A 20,981-nucleotide genomic window follows, 5' to 3' on the forward strand; every position below is an offset into this window, starting at 1 on the left:
ATTCCTCTGTTGCCGCTGTTAATAAACGTAACATTCAAGACATTTAGTTGGCAGCAAAGTAAATTTATGTCGAGTGATTAGGTTCGATACAAGTTGCATCTTACTGAGGTATCAAGATAGTGAGTCTCCGAGATCATCTGAGTAGACTATTCGAATTTGTAAAACCTGTATCAGACTACGAATTAGGATTGGACCAACCAGAGCAAAGATGATTGAATCGCGAGTTAGTGAATTTCGCTTTGATTGGTCAGAGATTTCCACCTAATTTCATTGCCAGTCTCAATAAATCCGTAGGTCTCAATCACGAGTCTTTCTTTCAAGCGTGAACTCGCGTGAGAGGTGAAAAATTTCATAGACAAACGTTGATCAATGATATCTTTCGCTCTTGGCGAGTTCACGTCCCCGAAGTCCGATCGTGAATCCCTTTTCTCCTGGCGCGAACTCGTGAAAAGTGATAAAACCTCATTGAAGAACTTCGCTATTCGTCAATGAAGATTTTTCACCTTTCACGAATTCACGCGGGAGACGAAAGGTCCGACACGCGGACTTTAAATGGCTCTCTCGCGGCCAGCCCGGCCATTAAAGAACCGACCCGAAAGGGTGACGTTTCTGAACGCAGGCCCACCGTCACGTACAGCGACAGCGCGACGTACATACACGCGCGCGTACGCGGAGAGAGGCCGGTCGGAGCAAAAAACCGTCGACGGGAAAAGGCAGGTAGGAGGGAAATGAGGTGTCCGAGCGCGAGCGAAAGTAAGTAGGCGGTCCTCCGGCTTCCACGTGAGCGTTGACGCCATCGGGACCGTCGCGTTTCACTCTCGCTTTCGACGATGGACGACAACAGCGCGGCGAGGTTAGGTACGTACGGCTTTCGTATTTCAAATCCCGAGTCGCGGACGCGCGTTCCCTCGCTCTCGAGATATATTTTTCCCTCTCTCTCTCTCTCGCTCTCGTCAACTCCTTTCTGTACTCCGTAACATTTGCAGCTGCGGACAGCTATGAAATGGTCAAGGCTCTGTACGACTTCAAGGCCACGTTTGCGAAGACCCTCAGCTTCCGGGAGGGTGAATATTTCATCCTGCTGCAGCGTAACGTCAAGCAGAAAAACTGGTGGCAGGTTGTGAACAGAGGGGGACGCCTGGGTTACATACCATCCAATTACATTGCTTCCGTCAAGGTAAGGAACTCGGTCTCGAGGCACGCACGAGCATTCTGTTTATTGTACGGCCCTGCAGGCGCAACCCCAGTTCCTGATTGACTTTTTGGAAGATTGTATACTGACGCTGGAAACGGAAATTAAGAAGGACAGCGACGCGGCGCAGCCCGACAAGCACGATCTCCTGGCGAAGCTGATGGAGAGGAAGAGGCAGGTGGAGCTGAGCAAGAAGTCCAAAAGACAAGCGCCCAAGCCACCGGAGTTGGATTGCGGCATTATATCTAAAGAGACGCAGTCCGCGACCGCTTGCGACAATACGGAGACGGATGTTAGATCGGCGCCAAGCAATGCTTCTTACGCAACGGCACAGACAACCCTTCACGGTAATAACACTGATCACGTTAAGGCGAGTGCGCAACGGCCGAATGGAGATGGGCAACGTGTGCAGTCGCTTCCGCGCCAGTCGTCTTCTGACATTGTGCAGAAAGCTCAGCCGCCGATCCCGGAGGTTCACAAAAGCTCCTCCCAAGGTAGCATTCAAAATGTGTGCAGCGACTCGCCAATTAAAAGCAATTCGCCCGCTAAGAACAGCTCGCCGATTAAGAGCAATTCCCTGCAAGCCATTAACTCGCGAAGCGCTTACCAGCTGCTCGATCAAGTACGCAAAAACACTCAACTTAGCCACGAAATGTCGAAAGTAGCAGTCACGGTCGTAGTGTCCAGCCTGCAGCAGTTGCTGCCGGAAACCGTGAGACATTATCTCGACGCTTTGCTGCATCAGCTACAAACGCCGTTGACCGTGTCAAAAATGAGTATAGAAGAGACTTACGACGCGAATAGGTTGAAAATTATTTTTACCGAACTGACTTCGTGCAAGGAAGATTCACAGCAAAGAAGTTGGATGCTCTACGAAGATGAATCCATTATTGTGGAATACATCAAAGAATTGACCGAAATATTGGTACATTTTTTTAACGGGGCAACTTGAACTGTGACTATATCACATGTTTAGTATTAAACTTGACTCTTAGTATTGTAGCTTTTGTCATTTCTAAAGCTCTGTGATTAAGATTTTGCCAAAACGTACCGTCGTCGGTAGACGCGTCAAGAAATGTACGATTGTCGATTTCTAGTTTCACCTTTTGTATCAAATATGATTGTTTATACTAAACACGTGTTATAGATTTAGTTTTATTATTTATCATTTAGTTTGATTATTAAATAATATTTTTTTCAGACTAATGCCGATGCAAATGTATCGAGATATGTGTTAAGGCAAGATCGGTACAATGGCGTAACAATATTGATACAATACTATCAGATGGAAACGAGGTGGACCATTAGACAACTATTGCTGCAATCATTTGGCGTTATGTGTAGTTTAGATCCAGTGGTTCTAACCATCATGTTAAATAGCATTTTACCAATGGAACTGGCGAGGTATTTTAAGACCTTTAACAATGAAGCATACGGTATATGTAAGTGATAATGAAAATTCTTATTACAGAGATATGAAGAGTAATCCGAGGAATGTATTAAGATTAAATTATTCTTCGTTATTGCTTACAATGATTTTTTCAATGGGTGAACCAATGCCAGTTACGCATTTGGGTGGGTAAAATAGATCGTGCTATTATTACTGAAAGTAGAAATTAAAATTTATTAACAAATTGGAGGGAAAAGGCCAATGTTAGTCAAAGCGCCAGAAGGAAGGGGCGTTTACCACTTTTTATATAGAATATCTCGATATAGAGTATTTCTTTTGGAAATAAAGTATTTTGTTAATAAAAAGTGGTAGCGCCCCTCCCTCACCAAATATCACTGGTTATACGCTGGCATTAAAATTTACGTCTCTTATTGTTATTTTATTCCAGAACAACTTGGTGCAGACTTCATATCATTCTTGCTGGACCTAATAGAAACACCACCCGATACAGATCTGGAAGATCAAATTCCAGACTTGTTCATAAATTTGATATTATCTTATAATTTGCAATTTACGACGTCTGAGAACATCGTGCTAAATGCCTTACGTGAGCGAACTGTGGCTAAGACTTTCACTGAAAAAATTTTGTTCCTTTTTAACAGAGAAGGTAAATTTTATGCAAATAATGTGCATGTATACACTGCTGAACAAAAGTTTGAAATTATTAACTGAAAATGTCTTATATAAAACGAAAATTTATGCATTTTAATTTAACCAGTTTTTATTTATTCTATTTATTGTTTTATAATGAAATGAAAAATAACAAAATATTTAAAAGTTCTATAAAAAATTCTTTTAGAAAATAAAAAGAATATTAGATTTTTTCGTTAAAGCAGCCATTATATTTCGTCACTTACTGATCTACGTAATCTAGCTGCAAATTTTGTAAAAATTTTTTTATACAAGATACTTTTACCCATCTTTTGAAAGTTCAGTTTACAATCACAAATGAAGCTTTATGATTGTAGTCCATTTATTTAAATTAAACAATGCGTTAATTGTAACTGTGCTAAATGTAATGTCTATTTTACTTTCACATTAAGAAAAAAGATTGAGTGATGCATGCATCGGACTTTAAAGTAATGTTTCACTGGAATATTTTTAAATTTTACATGTGTTTCAAACTTTGGACCGGCGGTATGCATGTCAGAAACGTCTGTTTGATCTGACTTTTAATTTACCACAGAGGATCCGGTACGAATATTTGATCACGAACCACAACCACCGCACTCTGTGTTGAAACTCTTTGTCGATTTGTTCAGTAATGATGCCATAGCAAGTCTTTTCTACACTAATGACGTGAAAGTTCTTATTGATATTATACTACGACAACTTTTCGACATGTTTCCGGGTGATAAGGTATTACATTTCGCCGCGATAAAGAAAACTCGCGTTAGACCGATTAAAAACCTTGTAGATCTATATTTAATTTGTATTTTTAATATGCAATGACAGCGCAGACAATATTTGGAGCTTTGCCGCCGTGTTTTACGCACGTCCAATTATAATGAGCATCGTCATCGATCTGGAGATTTATTAAAAGGTTTTACAAGGTAAACATTCAATTGCATGTCTTATGACTAAAAATATTTAGGTATGAAATTTTATATGTACATCTTGTACTCTCCACTAGGATATTTTGCGAGGAAACGGCGGAGAGTCACGAAGACCAGCAAGTAGTACGCGAAATTAGCAACGAATTTCCACATCTGTTCAGAATGTGACATTTAATTCCCTCGTCTGATCAAGATTTGGACGACGATGACTTGCAAACTCTTGTTTAAGTAGATCTGAGAATTTGTCGACGGTAAAGAGGAATCAAATTCAAGACAAATTTCTTGATAATCCTTATGGCTTTCCTATATTTCATCTAGTAAAGGGAAACGCACACAGCTTAGCTGAAATAACTATATGTTTTACGACTGCCATAAATGTCTTCATTCTGTTGGTGCTACAAGACATCACTCTTTGTGTAAGTGAGCTACTTAGAAGTAGGAAGAATATATAAAATTATGATATATACGTAACGTGAAATATAACGAGAAATTCTTTCCATTCGTATTACGAGGACCATTGATATTTGAAAGCATTCCAACACTCGCATAGTTAAATTTTATGATAATTATTTACTAGTTAATTGATAGTATTATAATATATAAGTAAAATAATTTATATACATAGAGATATATATTGAGATAAACTTTAATATAAACACATACAGCTGATACATACATCTCTGTGTGTATTGTTAAAAGAGATGGGCAAGTAAAATTAATTATTAGTATTGTTTCTCCATAAAGTGTAGTCTAGTCCACGTCTATATACATATATATATATACATATATGTCAGAACACAATATTCTAAGTCATAGGAATTATAAAAAATTCTAGCTTATCATATTTTTCATGGATACCAATACTTTTTTGTTAAATACTGTTAGTTTGCGTTTTCATCATGAAAAATTTCTAGATAAAAATTCGGACTTCTAAGACTTATTAGGTGCCACTCTACAATCTGTAAACTTGCTAGTCTATAATTAGCGACTATATTTTTTGAAGCATGTTATTCTACGTTATGTTTGCAACTATCATGTCAATTATAAAGGAATCTCAAATTTAATGTGATTATACCTGAATGTTAAATAAATAAAAAGTTTAGCCCGTAACCATCTTATAAAATGTTGCTCTTTCTCTTTTCTTCCACAGCTAAAAAAAGTTTATCTATAAATCTAACTATTCAAATAAACTGCTATCTATAAATCTAACTATTCAAATAAACTACAATACATTTAGAATACGTTAAATATGATTATTTTTGGTATTTTTACCTTAGTACTTTTAGTAGCATGAAAATTGTTAGAAGTCATAATCTAAAAATAGAGGATTTTATTATGTATCACATATTCAAAACGGAAAAGAAAAAGTATATACTTAACTAAAACATCTAGAGAAATAAATATTCAATTATTTAATTTCTCTATAAATACGTTAATAATTGTTATTCAAAATTACTGCACTATGATAACACACAATAGGACGTGCTTTGTATATGAAAATTATTAAGTTTCAGTTGAAACAGAATGAAAAAATTGTTCAAGTATAGGTATCTGAAAAGAAAAGTTGATCTTGGGCCAGGTGGAGAAGTAGTAGAAATTTTCTGTTCGTATAAACACGAGGAAAGTGATGTTTTATATTGTTAAATAACAGAAGATATGAGACTTTTATCTTCGTTTTATTACAACAATTATTAACAATATGTGTATACTGATTTCTTAATGAAAAAGTTTCCAAACCTTATGTAAGTGTATGAAAGTAAAATTCATTGGTTTATAATAAATATGACGTATGTATAAAAGCAGGAAATAATTCATTTGTGATGCGACAAGAATTTGCTTCTGAAACTAATCACGAAATGTAAAAAATATCTATGTGCGAATAATAAAGTCGGTGTGCATTGATTCATCACAAACACGTGAATGATTAGTTTCAAGACGTAATGATCGTATGGATTGCAAAAGTGTCTTTAGATCCAAAAGCAGTTCACCATTCGTTCAGAATAATTATTCACCGGTCATCATCTCCATAAACTCTGAAAAGGAAAAATACATATATTAGTAGTAAATGTTTGTTTATATTTATGTTACTGTGTTTAATTTTAAATTAATTAGAAATTTAGACAATAAGTTTTCTTCTTTTACAAGCATTTAATAGTTTCACTAAACCATATTTCGTTAAAAATTTTGAAAATTCTGCAATTTCTTGTAATAAAAATTAGTACTAGTTCTTTAATTAATTTATGAGTTTTTAACCAGTAGGTAAATCTCGTTTAAAAAAAGAAGTTTCCTCTATAAAATTTTGTCGGCGAATAATAAAACAAAAATGAAAAGGGGATCAACTTCCAAGAATTGATTTTATCCTTTCAGGTGAATTCGGCTAACAAAAAAATCACTTATTACATATACATATAATAGGATATTCTTTACGTGTATTGTCAAAGTTTCATAATTTTTTAATTTGCTAGTTGGTTCTTTCTTGTAAAATTAAGGATTTAATTTCACATTTAATTTCTCACAAAATATTAATCCACCTGTTTCTTCAAGAGTTACTAATATTTTGGAAAATTACACGGAACGGACGTGTGATTTTGATGAATCGCTGCGATTTGTTAGGTACGAATATAAAAATAGGCACAGTCGCGGGATCAGTGGCATCCTCGATGTGCCAGCTCGACCGGCGTATATATAAATAAACCGCTTGACTATCCTCCGTTCAACTTGTACGGCATATGTTGACACATGCTGATTTACCATAAAAATGAATTTTTCAACTTAACATTTTTCGTTTTTACAGGTTTCATAACCGTTTACATGGAAAATATCAAAGCCGGCAATATCAATAAGAAAGTTATCTTCTTCGGTAAAATTAATCTAAAATTTTGTATAATACGTATTTTATCTCATGGTTTTGTCTCAAATTACTTTCTTGCAATTTACTGTAACACCACGAACTTCATTAAAAGAGAAAGAAGAAGAGGATTAAAAACGTACCGTCAAAATCAACTGTACCGGAGCCGTCAGAGTCGATTTCCTCGATCATCATGTCCAACTCCTCGTTCGTCAACTGATCGTCCAATTCTCTTAGGATTTCGCGTAAGCACGTTGTTGGGATGTAGCCGTTACCTGACGGAGCAAAGTGCGATATACAGATAATCGCAGGCTTGAAGAACATTTAAGTAACATACACGGAGAGGATTTTCTCTTAAAGTTTACACTGAGAATCATGGGACAACATGGCAGTTTGAAGAACTGTATGAGAGATTTTTAAAATTTTGCCATACATTTTACCAGTAAAATGTAGAGGAAAGTCCTCTATTATGAGATAGGATTCTAATGTGAGATAGTAGGTTTTCAACGTTCAAATTCAATGACAAATCTTCTTTCGCAATGACTACCCGATTACGGACCACAATTGATCTAATAATAAATTTTTCAAACAGAGATTTCACTCTAAGGACAATAAAATCGTGGTGGAACCAACAGGATGTCTATTAATTTAGCAGAAACTCCGCCATCTCATAGTAGAAGCTTATCTCATAATAGGGGACTTTCCTCTATACTTAGTTATAAGCGTATAATTAAATTACTTATAAAATGTATGGTAAAATTAAATAAAATTTTCCGTAAAATTCTTCGAAATGCCATGTTATCTCAGAATTACATAAATTTTAAGAGAAAATTCTCCCCATGTACGGGACAAAATTGATGACATGGCTCGCGCAGCATTTTGCAATGATAAAATCGATGTAACAATACCATACTTCCTTACCGTGCACGTGAGAATTTAAGGATATTGTTATTCCACTTCATTATTTGTACATGCACAACTCTGAGAATCTATTCTGGCATGTAATACTTATCTCTCTTTCACTTGACACAAATAGTAATTGCAAAATTTATCCGCCCCGCGATATTTATCTTCTCGATGCCAGCCACGTTAAAATACATACGCTACACCCTCGACATAATCGTAATTCATGAAAGATATGTTACGACATTCTTGGCCCGCGGCCGCCACGTGAGCTGCCCTCCGTTGGGAATCTCCGGCTTATTTTTACGTTCGTCATATAACGAAACCGATGCAAACTTAATGTGCCTGTTTGTACAAACGTATTCTGAGATTTTCCCGTCATGTTTCACGCTTGTCATGCCAACAAGTCTTTCTTCGCTGCGAAACTGACCCGTTTTACGACGTAAAATTTTTACCACTACATAAATCGCATTCTTCAAGGGAGACAACAAAAAAAAACAGAATGATGAGAAAAGACGAAGAAAGATAAAGTAAGTTTAAAGGATAATATCCTAAAAAGCACGGAAACAGTTAATCAATTTTCAAAAATATTTGGAGCATAGTATTTCACTGTAATGTCGAAGGAATATTGATTTTATTACTATACTTTCGCAATGTTTAGATTGAACATTAAAAAGTATTAACAGCCGAACTCAAAATATTTCACATATTGAAAGAAGTTAGAAAGGTACAATAAATAATTAAGGGCTAATAAATAATTAAAAAGCAATCAAGCAATAAAACTATTATTTATCTATTATAATAGATTGCAATTTAGTTTTTATTCATTGCCTTTTAGCTTTCTATCTATTGATGTTTAATTATTTATTAGCGCTTTATACCTTTTTATTTCCTGAATTAATTTAAACTTTGACTGCCTATGCTTTTACTTGATAATTGTTTAAATTTAAAACTTATACGAATGTGTCGATGATATCCTCGCGGTTTACTTCCGTGCTCTCTTGGCTTCCTAGTGAAATAAAAAATTTTTGCAACGTGTTTCCATTATTGACATAAAGACTACGATCATTTAACCAATCGACATGGAGCTCCGTCGTAATATATCATCTTTCTGAATTTTTTTATCTCTGCCGAGGATGCAATAAAGCACGTGAGATAAAAATTGTTATTACGCTGAACACGGTTATATTATTTACGTAATCATAACTGAAACGTCCGAACAATTATGTGTTTTAAAAAAGATTATTAAATAATTGACACGTGTATACTAAGATTCAGTTGCTTTCAACGTATTTCCTCTATATATTAATTAAATAAATAACAATGTCAATGTATAAGGTGCTAACAAGCAATATGTTGCTTTCGAATTCTCTACAAGATAATTTGAATTTATGAAAACTAGTCGCTATTATTGAAATAATTGTTAACTATGTTTCCATCGAGAGAGAAAACCTGGTGAATTTCATTGATCAACGAACTTCGTTCGATGAACTTTTTGCAAGCTTTTCATGAAACGTACCTTCCTTATCGTAGAGCCTGAAGGCTTCCCGTAGCTCCTTTTCCAGCGCCTCCGCGTCCTCCTCTACGATGAATTTCGCCGCCAACGTGATGAATTCGTCAAACTCGAGCCGCCCAGATTCTGCAAGCGAAGTATTGTGTGAGCCACAGCGCAAAAGTGTTTACAGCGAATTCTATAAATAAGATTACTGAAGCGCGTTACGGTAAATTAAATCGCGCGTTGACATTTGACAACAACTCGGTGGAGACCGTTCGTGTGCTACAATAGCTGTAAACACTTCAGAAATAGAGAGAAATAAACAATGTTATGCTTGGTCAGTAATGCTCTTTAAATAAACCGAGAGATCCGTACGTGTCGCAATCGCGTCGCCGGCGTCGCGCCGTAGTTAATTAACACAATTAGTGATATTTACTATCGGCGTCGACCTCATCGATGAGCTCGTCCAAGATTTTCTTGTTGAACGGTTGCCCCATTAACCGAAGGATGTCGGCCACCATGTCAGTGGGAATGCTGCCGGTCTTACCGCTGTCGAAGCTATCGAAAGCTTTGCGCAGAACTGCAAGAGATAAAATGGTCCTCGCATTAAAAAAATGCTCCCCTCGCGATCCCGCAAATCCCGCGATTCAAAATCCGAAGAAGATCGTAGGCGCTATGGAAAATGATCCCCTATATTTATTTGTTAAGTGAAATTAAAGTTTTTTAAAGTAATCTTTCGCATCTAAGAAGTTAAAAGTTTACTTAAGAAAGTTTAGAGTAATTTTGGACACTTAAAGTAACTTTTAGATAGCTAAACCCGCCGAAATTCCCGCAAGGGCCGCGCGGAATAGCACTTTCTCGTGAGAAGAAAACCGCGCGCGCGATATTATATCACGTACCTTTCGCAATTCTTAAAGTTTCCTTTTAAATTTTTAACGTAAGTTTTAAGTTTACCTTAAATAAAAGTTTAAAGTGTCCAAATTTACATTTCACATTTTTTATTTTTCTAAAATCAAATTTGAAGGTTTACTAAGGTATATTTTCTCAAGGAATTTACAAATAATATTTCGGGATTCGTGGCAAAATTGATTTCATCTCAATGAAGCATTGCGACGATAATATTAACGAAAAGTTAGTCACGTTGACGGCGGCAAAAATGAGGAGAGACTTTTGTCAAACAGTTTTTTTTCTTGTATTTTTAATATAGTCTTTCGATTGGCACCCGACAGCTCGCAAAGAGCCGAGGGCTGCTGTGGGGAGAAAGGAAAGACTCTCCTCTCCTTTCCGGACGGTTTCTTCTGCAGCCAGTTTCGCTAACAATAAGTCCATCCGGTTGAAGACATTAAACGCCGGGGCGATACGGATTTAGAACGTATGTTAGCGTACTTCCGGGACGGCTGGCGCTGAGCTTATTTGGCCTGATACACCATCGGCTCACGCTGATGGGTTACGCTGACGCTTATCGTTATTTATCCGATTAGAAACCGCGCGATTACACGGTTCACGCCTGTGGCCGCACGTGTCCCCAGGTCTTACGACATTTCCGAGGAATCCAAATTGCACCTGATTTAATTTGATTTAACTGCACCGATTTAACGCGCGATCCAGATTTTGAGAGCTCTTGACACGTTACCGGTATCGTATTACCGTACGGTATCTTTCTACTCCATCTTCCTACGGTGTCTTCCTTATTTTTAACTCTTAACGCAAAATTATTCGGCGATAAGCCAATTCCTATGTAACAATCGTGAGAAATATTAATGTATATGTAATATTATTTATATATATGTAAAGTATATTAGAATATCGTGCTAGGTATATCGTCCCTCTTCCTATATACGTACACGGAGAAAATTTTCTCTTAAAATTTACCCTGAAAATCATGTAATCGTAGGACAACGTGGCATTTCGAAGAATTTTATGACTTGGAAATTTTACCATACATTTTACTAGTAAAATGTATGGTAAAATTTAAAAAAACTCTCATAAAGGTCTTCAAAATGCCATGTTTTACTAGTAAAATGTACGGTAACATTACTAGTAAAATGTAAGATAAAATTTCAAACAACGGTCATAAAATTCTTCGAAATGCCATGTCGTCCCACGATTACATGATTTTCGGGGTAAACTTTAAGAAAAAATTCTGTCCACGTATATATACGCATATTCATGCACACGTATATAGGAATAGAAATTTATTGTACAAGCATTTTTATAAGTAAATAATTATACAATTACAACATACATACAGTAAAAAATATCAAAAGCATTGCACTACTTGAGGAAATAAGAAAAGTAATTATTTTAATGGAGACATACATAACTAATATCGAATTTTATTTTAGTGCTACTATTTTATGCTTTGAAAGGAATACTTTGAGAAAAGACCAAAGCACCTATTGTTAGTGATTTACATGACGTAACATAATAATATTACATATATAGTAATATATAATATTATCACAAAAAAATTGCATATTAGAATTTATTATATGCGAAGATATTGGGACGTCGATGCGATCGTGGCCGCATTTACGCGGTCAGTTAATTCCATTATCAGCGGAGCGTGGAAAAAAACTACGTCTTCGGTATATTTTCGGTGCGGTCTCCGTATCTCGTTCGAGGGCTATATTCGTAACTCGCGGGAGTTACGTCCCGAGTGTTTCGCGTATTACTGCGCGCCTCGATTCGGCGGCGGGAGGCTGCGCGCGATTCCAGGCGTCCGTCTTGAAATCCTCGAGAGCGCGCCCGGCGCTCGCAAACGGTTGGAAAAACGTGTACGAAGCCTGTCTTTTCTTTCTCCCCCCCCCCCCCTCAACCCGGGGTAAACCTTTCTCTCTCCTCCTTTTCTCTCTCCTGTCTCCCCTATCGCGTTTTTCCCCCCTTCTATTTTCATTTCGATAGGCGTATATTCGTGGAATCGATCGTCACCGTCGTCGTCGCCGCCCGAGACGCCGCTTTTTCGTTACGTTCGATGTAGTTATACATAGCCCGCGCTCTCCGTGGCTGTGCCCCCGATCGGATCAAACGCGTAAATAAACTCGGCGAAAGCAATGAAAATTTATCCGTGCTCGACGCTCGATTGCCGCGTTCCGTTTGTAAAGGGGCTCTATTTTTAATCCCGCGTAGAAGCCACGTTCGCGGTACATAAAGTACTTAAAAAAATGCTACTCTCCGTCGCCGCGGTTGTTGCAATTTAAATATCTTCAGATACAATATTTGTTAATTGTAATCTCTGCCTCGTCACGTTTCAATGGATATCGAAACCAACGTTATTATTAAATCGCAGAGATTAATTTGTCTTTTACGTCGTCTTATCGAACACGTTAATAACGATGTTGCAATAACTGTAAAATAATCTCTAGAATCTTCAGCGCGCAACTTTACGGTTTTCTAAGTGATATATGTATATGAATGAGCTCGACCATAGATTTATGTCTATTTGTTCTTGGCTACTGCGTTTTACCTTTGTTTATCCCCTAGATTTTCTTGGAATACGTGAATATCTATTTTTATGTTATAGCAACTGGCAACAAGATCAATGGCTCCGATTACTTTCAGGCGCCTGCCTTTGTAAATAGGATATTCGACTTTCGGGACATTTTGAGCGAAAACTTAAGAGGGACTGTTGGCAAATTTTTCCGATGAAGTCACCTCACACTTTTTGCCGTCACTTATTAATTAAATGCTTTGTGTTATTTGGAATTAACTTACGACTCTGCCGAAGCCACTGTTGGAAATTAACAATATTTTGAATTGAAATACATACCGGCAATTTGTTCCGGCGGCAGTTCGTCAGCCTGCAAATCGCAAAAGTTACGATGAAGATGCGAATTACAATCGTCGATAGTAAAATGTATTTTTTTTTTAGATGTTTAAGTCAAACATCGAAAATCTTTATCAGTTTTATCAATCAATAGGTAACTATTGTGCACAAATTAGTCAAGATTGAAGTGAATTTACATCCAACATCGAAAATCTTTATCATTCTCGTATCAATCATAACTATATTAGATACATTAAATGATTAAAGGTTTCAATTCATCGTTCAATTAAAAATTGCTAATTGCTTTTAGAAAGAACATTCATGCTGTTAAAATTCATTCAGTAAGGTCTGTTCTTTAAGGTCTCCGTAAATTTACAATCAAGTTTATTTTTAAGTTGTGAATGCAAGTTACTTATTTTGCGATTTCAGATTGTAATAGAAATATTTTATGCTAAACAGAATTTTCATGCGTGCAATTCCGTACGCATGGACTAAACAATCGAAACTCTTCGATAATGAAACGTAATTATAATTAGGATTTATACAAAATGCATTAATTAACATTAAGATTGTTCAAATGAATGAATGAATGTATGTGTATACAAAATTCACTTTTTACGAACGTACACGTAAATCGTAATTCACAATTAGCTTTTAATATAAATATGAACGTGCACAATTAAAAATAGGAAATATTGTGCTTTGATTATTTTTCAAATAATATATATACGCGCTTATTTCTAACGAAATTAATTAAATTGCAATATTCACTATTTTTAATGATTTTACAGTAACAGTGTGATTCGTTATTAAAACAACACCGTTCCATTTATCGAATAGTCTCGATCACTCGTTCAAGTATCCGTCACAATTCATGAATTAAAAGAGATTTTCTCGAACCGCCGCTTCAAACGATCCACGATAACTTTGCCGCGACATAGCAGCCCTGTGTGGAGAGGATATACATTATTCGTTTGTTCTTTTTTTCTTTTTTACCAATCTTATATCACTCAAATGTATTTGGAGCAATGAAATATATCTTCCCTCCGGTGAAAAGACGGCGGATTCATTTTAAAGAAGCGGTCGAGCTGGCTCGCCGTTTAAGAAACAATCACGTTTTTCCAAAATCTCATCTCATCGCGGTCCCAAGATACATCTCTCTTAGCCGGAAGGGGCCGCACGGTTAGACACATTTTTATCTAGGTGCGCTAGAAAATCCGAGCACACGATGTACACTGTTAATCGCTACTGAATATCACGATGCGTAAAAAAATAAAACAAAAAGGTGCACAAACGAGATCTAGAGACAGATTAGAAACAGAAAAGTGTAATTTACAATTAAATGCCCAGGCGGCACGTGCAAATGATTTTACACGATACTAAAAGACTGTAGAAAGATAGAAGAAGAGGTAGAGCAGATAATTAGATAAAAAAGATAGGAGAGAGAGACAGAGAGAGAGAAAGAGACAGAGAGACTCGAGCGACGGTTAAAAAAATACAACAAATAACTACGTAAGTATAGACAGTAGGAAAACGTGTGTGTTTACCAGGGCGACGACTTACAATATCATCGATAGAACATACCATGGTGGTGGCGCGTAAGATTCGACTGTCTTTCTTTTATTTTACTTTTTTTTTTACTCTACTTAAGAGGCGTACGCTCGACCGGGGGAGTCGCGCGAGGTTCAGTCGCGTCCGGAAACGGGGATTTGAACGAAAAAAAAGAAATATATATGTATATATACACGGTGGGAAGCCGCCGAGAAACTGTGCCTCTCGTCGCACCGACCTGACTCACTGCCGCGAGGCGTCGCGGCGCCGCGGTAATATTCGAATGGCGCGATATAGCCGGTTGCGGGACCGATCGCCGGACCGCGCCCCGGCCTCCCTGGCTCCAGCCAATCGTCGAGGGCGCGTCCGCCGCCGCTTTAGCGGGACTTCTTCGAGGCAGCGCCTCCGGGAAGGCGCTTGCGCTATTTCTGGGACGCGGTGTGTATCAGCGAGCGAGAGAGCGAGAGAACGAAAGAGAGGGGGAGGGAGAGAGAGAAAGAGAGAAAAAGAGAGAGAGAGGAAGAGACGCTCTCGATAGCGGCTTCTCCTCGTGTTCGCCCGCGGGATCCGATAACCATCGCGCGCGGCGACGAGGGATCCTGACGCAGCAGCTTCCGCGCGACGGACCTGAATGACCGATCCGTCGCTCGAATCGAATGTTATTTTTAACTTATGTTAATTTATTAATGATTGACGCTAGAGAGAAAGAGAGAGAGAGAGGGGGGGTATTGATTAATTCATTTATTCACTCTATAATTTATGTACGGCTTATGGGGTTGACAAAGATTTGGCAAGGTCGAAACGTTCGTCGCACATACTGTGCAGGGAATATATAAATTTAATTGAATTTGACAAACTTATCTAGCTCGTATTCATTGGCCCCTCTTAGATATTAGTTTATAAGTTTAACGAGCGCTTATTTCTTTTTTATTATTTTTCATCCCGGGAGCACGCGCGGCTCCTTCGACGTATATCCTTACGGATATGTCGTATTAGAAACAAAAGAAACAACACTGAAATAATCATTAGCTCAGTAATTGAATTACTGTGCGTTAATTTAAGTACTGAAAATAAGTAATTAATCACTGGCTCGCCAGTGATAAGTTTCTATAAGGGTAGACTACAAATGAGAAAGGAGATAAACTATTGCGAGAGATTAAATTCGGGGAGAGATTTGAAGGCAGAATGGGGGAATTAAAGGGTTTAATTTTTGAGAAGGTAACGTTTGATCGAAGATGCGGATAACGTAAGAAAAACAAGTAAGGCAAAACGGAGGATACAAGGCCCCGGTGGATTCGTTTAACAAATTGCTGTCACAAACCGCTGGTATTTGGAGACACAAACGCGGTGCGTCGTTTTTATTAGATTCTCATATTCGCGCGATTACAACCGTTCCTGCGTGAACGGTGGCGTTATACTGCAGCGGTACGAAAATAGAGAATGAAAATCCCGCGGTTGGAGTAAGCGACAGTAAAACGTCGGTGCGAATGGTGCACCGAATGAATCGATGTCAGACTCGCTATTTGGAATCGAGACAAAAGCCCTCGCGCAACAATAGAAGCGACTCGGAGACGGCGGCGAGGAGCGGCCCGCGACGAGTTAAATCCTTATCGCGAAAAGAGCAACGTGATTGCGAATTCGTGAAATCAATTTTGCTAATATACGTACACTTGTTTAACACGTTTATACCCAGCGAGAAATGATTCGTCGATCGATGTCAAAACGATGTCGAATCGACGTTCATTTGACGGTGTCGTTGGCGACATCGATCGACGAATCATTTCTCACTGGGTAGGTATTGCCTGTTATTCCTTTGATAACAGGTACAATGCAATTTATATAATTCATTTTTTAACACTTATCAGGCAAGTAGAATGGTTTTATCTACTTTTCTCATTTAAAATCTCTCCAGGATTGTCAATGCCAAGCAGTTTCATCCCTTAATGTGCGTAAGAGCGTCTACAGGAAAATATACCTAGCGAGAAATGACTCGTCAATCGGTGTCGATCAGACATCGTTTCGACGAATCATTTCTCACTGGCAATGTCTCTTATTTCAGTCTAATAATAGAGGAAAGTTCCCTATTATGAAACGGGATCCTAATATGGGATAGCGGGATTCCTGTTAAATTAATAGGCATCATCAGTTGATTCCACCATGAATTTATTGCCTTCGGAGCGAAATCTGTTCGGTGAAAAAAATTCATTGTTAGATTGTGTAATCGTTGCGAAAAAAGACTCGCGATTGAATTTGGGCGTCGAAAACCTTGCTGTGTCGTATTAGAAACTTATCTCATAATAGAAGACTTTCCTCCACTAATAACATGTCCAAGGTTTATCGAGATCGGGGAGAGAAAATCCGTTTCCTCTGACACTACATTTTCTGATAAGTCGATCTTGGGCATGAAAAAGTCAACCGTACTCGACGGTTATTTAATAAACTCTTCGGTAAAATAAAAAAATGCGTTAAGATGCGTTAAGATGCGCGTCTCTCAATAGAGAATACGCATGTTCCGAGACTCGTGCACCTTCGCGTGCATGCACCAGGCAGATCTTCCCAGACGTCTCGACGCATGACGTAGATGAAGAACGGGACGCAAGGGCGCGAATGGACGTTTGCCAGACGAATCTCCGCGCGCGGACAGTGCTCTGTGCGAAAACAATAAACAACCGTCCTCCCGAGTCGAAATTTTGCCCCTACATTGAACCTCGATTTTTTTCTCCGATGTAGGAGTAATAGAGTAAAAAGCTGTATCTGAAATAAACCGAAGAGCGATCATTTGTCGTTTTTCTTCCTTCGAGGATGCGCTAGGGTACGAGTCGCGACAGTTCGAAAGTTATGCGGCTCGTGTCATACGTTACAAACGTATAATTATACTCGCGCCAATATACTCGACGAGTATTATTTGTTCCTCGCGACGAAAACACGGTGTTTATTTGCTGCGAAAATGGTCTGCTTTGGTGCATTTCGATACGTTTAGTCATCTAAATGTCACTGTCGTACGCGTACGTCGTACCGCGACGTTGGCAAGCGAGAACCCGGTTTTCTTCTGCGGACTTGAAACTACGATTTACGTACCTGCGTAGTAAGAATCAAAAGTTTGCCGTTACAGATATAAAATAGAATTAAGTGAAATCGCCACTTTTACTTTTCAATGTGATCATCTTTTATGTCAATATATTTTTTCGAGTAATAAATTAATAAAAAGTGAAATAGGACCGATATGAATCTAATACCTTTAATTGGAGAGAAGGTACGATTCTTCTGAGTTTTAAAAGCCTAATAATATTGTAATACGATGTTTGGTAGCGTCAAAAATAAAATCGAGTAATTTATTTAAAATATGTGGATTTATTGTTCTAACAGAAAGCTGTATCTTAAGACCGATAAATAATCGGTGCACAATTTATTGATTATAAGTTGGAAAAAGTATAGAAGATGAATTAATTTTTCTATATATCACAAATCATAATTGAAATTTTTTTTAAAGTGGTTTAACTAAGAGAAGAAAACTGTTTCTGTAATTTATTTCTTAGTCAGCACAACTCGCCCTACAAACACAAGCTACAGTTAATCGAGAAGTATAGTAGAGCTAATAAATATCAGTAAAACTTCCCCCCCTCTCTCTCTCTCTCTCTCTCTCTCTCTCTCTCTCTCTCTCTCTCTCTCTCTCTCTCTCTCTCTCTCTCTCTCGTGTACGATTTATAATTCATATCGGAATTAAAGATATTCTATTAACATTTTTTCTATATTCTTTTTGTTTATTCAACAAAACATTTATAAGTGTGATTACGTAAAATATAATTTATATGAGGAATTATTGGGCGGACATATTCTCCGATTTCATCAAACGTTCGTTCTTAAAGGCGCGCTCGAGATATTTGTGCTCTCAACAAGTTAGGTCATTCCAGTTTCAGATCGCCGCTTTATTAGTTTTGAATCTGACATCGCGACATAAATCAGCCTCTTGGCACGTCTCGGCCTCGCGACACCTGTTTTCCTCGTGCAATCGCCGAGATTCTGATCCGATTAATATACTCGCGGTCACGTGCAGCTTTTATTTAGACGAAATGACAAATCGCGCTTTTAATCCTTGGTCAAGGTTTAAATATTATAATTCTTTTACTTACTGCCTTAGTATTAATTTTTTTATAAAATCACATACTCCGAAACCGAACGTTTTGGAAATTAAATAAACTGTGCCGATTTATGAATTGCTTTTCATGAAAACTTCTTGGTTTTATCATCGACGGACGAAATATAAGGATTCGATCAAAGGATCCTCTTGTAGGAGACGATAGCGGTGCGTAGCAAATGATCGTGATTCTTGTAGGAAATTCTCGCGTTACGAGGAGCGACGCAAACACACGCGGAAAAACTGTCTCGCTCGAATGTTCCGCGCCCAATAATTCGACACAATAGACTGTTTTTCAAACTGTTTTTCAAACCTGCGCGCTGCTTGGTAATTGTTTACGTCGAGCCGCCGCGCCGCCGGCGACCGCCGCACGGTCAAAGGACCTTCGCACTTCACACTTTCGCAGTATCGTTCGAGCCACCGGTACGTACGCCACGGGGCGATTTGCGCGATCGTTTTCCGCGTAATTGAACGACGCCACAACCGCGCGATCGAGCCGATCGATTTCGCGAGTGCCGCGGGACGTCGTTTCCGTTTCTCGGAAGAGTGAAACTTCGCTGTTTGGATATTCGAGATACAGCGTGACGTGACCGGCGCAGTGGTGCCGCGCAGTGGCCGCCGGGAACGGCGCCATATTGGACCATTCGAGAAGCATCCGTGGACACACAGCGGATCGGTGTCGTGCGATGGTCGCGGAGTTTCGCGGTACGCACAGTCGCGGTAAGTTTAGCATTGTCCAGTGTAACAATCGCGCGACGTGGACTCGACCCTCGCGCATCGGTATCCTCCGAGACGCGTACATCTGGGAAATCTCGGCCGAAATCTGACGCGCGGTCGGCGTCGCTACGGCGCCGTCGTGTATCCTCGCGCGTCAAGGGTACACCGAGTTCTCCAATCTTGATCCGTGTCGCCTCGCGCGTGCAGTAATATCCGAGTTTTCCACGCGTGACGCGCGACGAGAGGAACGTTCGCCCGAAATCGTCCTGTCGAACGCGACGCGCGCCAAGTTAGCCTCGCAGAGATGCGCGAGTCCTTCCCGCCGGAACGTTCCCGCCATTTCGCCAGATTCGGCTCGTATTTCAGTGCGCGATTGTCTCTCGTTATCGTTCCAGTGACGTCCGCGACGATTAACGTCGGGAGTGCCGTGTCGTGCGTTAGTGCGGTAATTAACTTCTCTTTCGCGAGTGTTGTGTTGTGCCAGTGCAAAGTGGAGGAGTCTGAAGGCAACCTGAGTGGAGGAGGAGGCCTGGAAAAGGCATCGGGCGCCGGCGGAGCAACTTTATGGTAACTATTTGTTATTTCGTATAAAATTAATTTGCCTCTCGTTTATTTTAAATAATTAAATAATTATTTTCCCTAATATTGGTTTTCTTGAACATTGTGTTTTAATGTGATATTTATAATTATGTGTTACAGACGCAACGTAGTTAAACTCCGCTGCTGCGCATCGGTCGGTGAGTCCGAGACTTTTTCCTATCCATTTTTTATTCACATATTGGTATACATACACAGAGAAAACGATTTCTTAGGATTTAACAAATTTTGTTGTATCCAAACCAATTTGATATTTGGAATGGTCGAAACAAATCAATGTTTTAATTAATAAGTACGATAGTTTGCATTTGAAATAATATATCTCTTTGTGAGAAATAAAATATTTGTTTGAAACAAAAGTAATATTCTCTTCAATCTAGACGATATTATCGTTTCATTCAAGATCGCTTATATCTAGCTGCCGCGATTTTACTTACGAGTTCGGCGACCATTTAGTGGCAGCACGAAACTTATAAACGCCTGGCCAAATAATATAACAATTTAATTGGAAGATATATTTCAAATAATAGTATTTTTCTATCAAATAATACAGGGTGTTTGAATAAAACAATAAAATTTTTATTCAAAACATAATGTTTCGTATAAGCATATGTTGTTTTAATAAAACAAATTTCAATCAAATAAATAGGAATACTAAAACCAAAGAAACCTTTCTCTCTGTGTATAAAGTGAAATGAAGTGACGTGAGATTCTAAATAATTTGTCGAGTATGGTGAAATATTTCAAATTATTTTTATACATAATTATTTT

At 38.3% G+C, this 20,981-nt stretch overlaps 2 protein-coding genes across 3 annotated transcripts; one reads left to right on the top strand and one right to left on the bottom strand.

Moving 5' to 3' along the window:
* The first annotated feature begins 629 nt into the window (after nucleotides 1-629).
* Nucleotides 630-5,944, top strand: LOC105567067 (NCK-interacting protein with SH3 domain). The gene is made up of 9 exons (XM_012021616.1): nucleotides 630-858; nucleotides 987-1,177; nucleotides 1,236-2,117; nucleotides 2,394-2,596; nucleotides 2,664-2,767; nucleotides 3,031-3,249; nucleotides 3,829-4,001; nucleotides 4,098-4,195; nucleotides 4,276-5,944. The coding sequence occupies exons 1-9, from the start codon at nucleotides 831-833 to the stop codon at nucleotides 4,364-4,366; spliced, it is 1,989 nt and encodes a 662-aa protein (XP_011877006.1). The 5' UTR covers nucleotides 630-830; the 3' UTR covers nucleotides 4,367-5,944.
* On the bottom strand, nucleotides 4,833-15,044 carry LOC105567066. 2 transcript variants are annotated; one of them, XM_012021615.1, is made up of 6 exons: nucleotides 14,795-15,044; nucleotides 13,214-13,244; nucleotides 9,881-10,024; nucleotides 9,469-9,588; nucleotides 7,190-7,321; nucleotides 4,833-6,231 (listed from the first exon to the last, which is right to left on the bottom strand). In XM_012021615.1, the coding sequence occupies exons 1-6, from the start codon at nucleotides 14,795-14,797 to the stop codon at nucleotides 6,203-6,205; spliced, it is 459 nt and encodes a 152-aa protein (XP_011877005.1). In that variant the 5' UTR covers nucleotides 14,798-15,044; the 3' UTR covers nucleotides 4,833-6,202. The 2 variants fall into 2 exon arrangements, with proteins under 2 accessions (XP_011877005.1, XP_011877004.1); XM_012021614.1 differs by having other exon boundaries at nucleotides 14,774-15,044.
* Between the last annotated feature and the right edge of the window lie 5,937 nt (nucleotides 15,045-20,981).

The sequence above is a fragment of the Vollenhovia emeryi genome, unplaced genomic scaffold, assembly GCF_000949405.1.
Source record: "Vollenhovia emeryi isolate VEMERY1.0 unplaced genomic scaffold, V.emery_V1.0 DF939141.1, whole genome shotgun sequence".
Lineage (NCBI taxonomy): Eukaryota > Metazoa > Arthropoda > Insecta > Hymenoptera > Formicidae > Vollenhovia > Vollenhovia emeryi.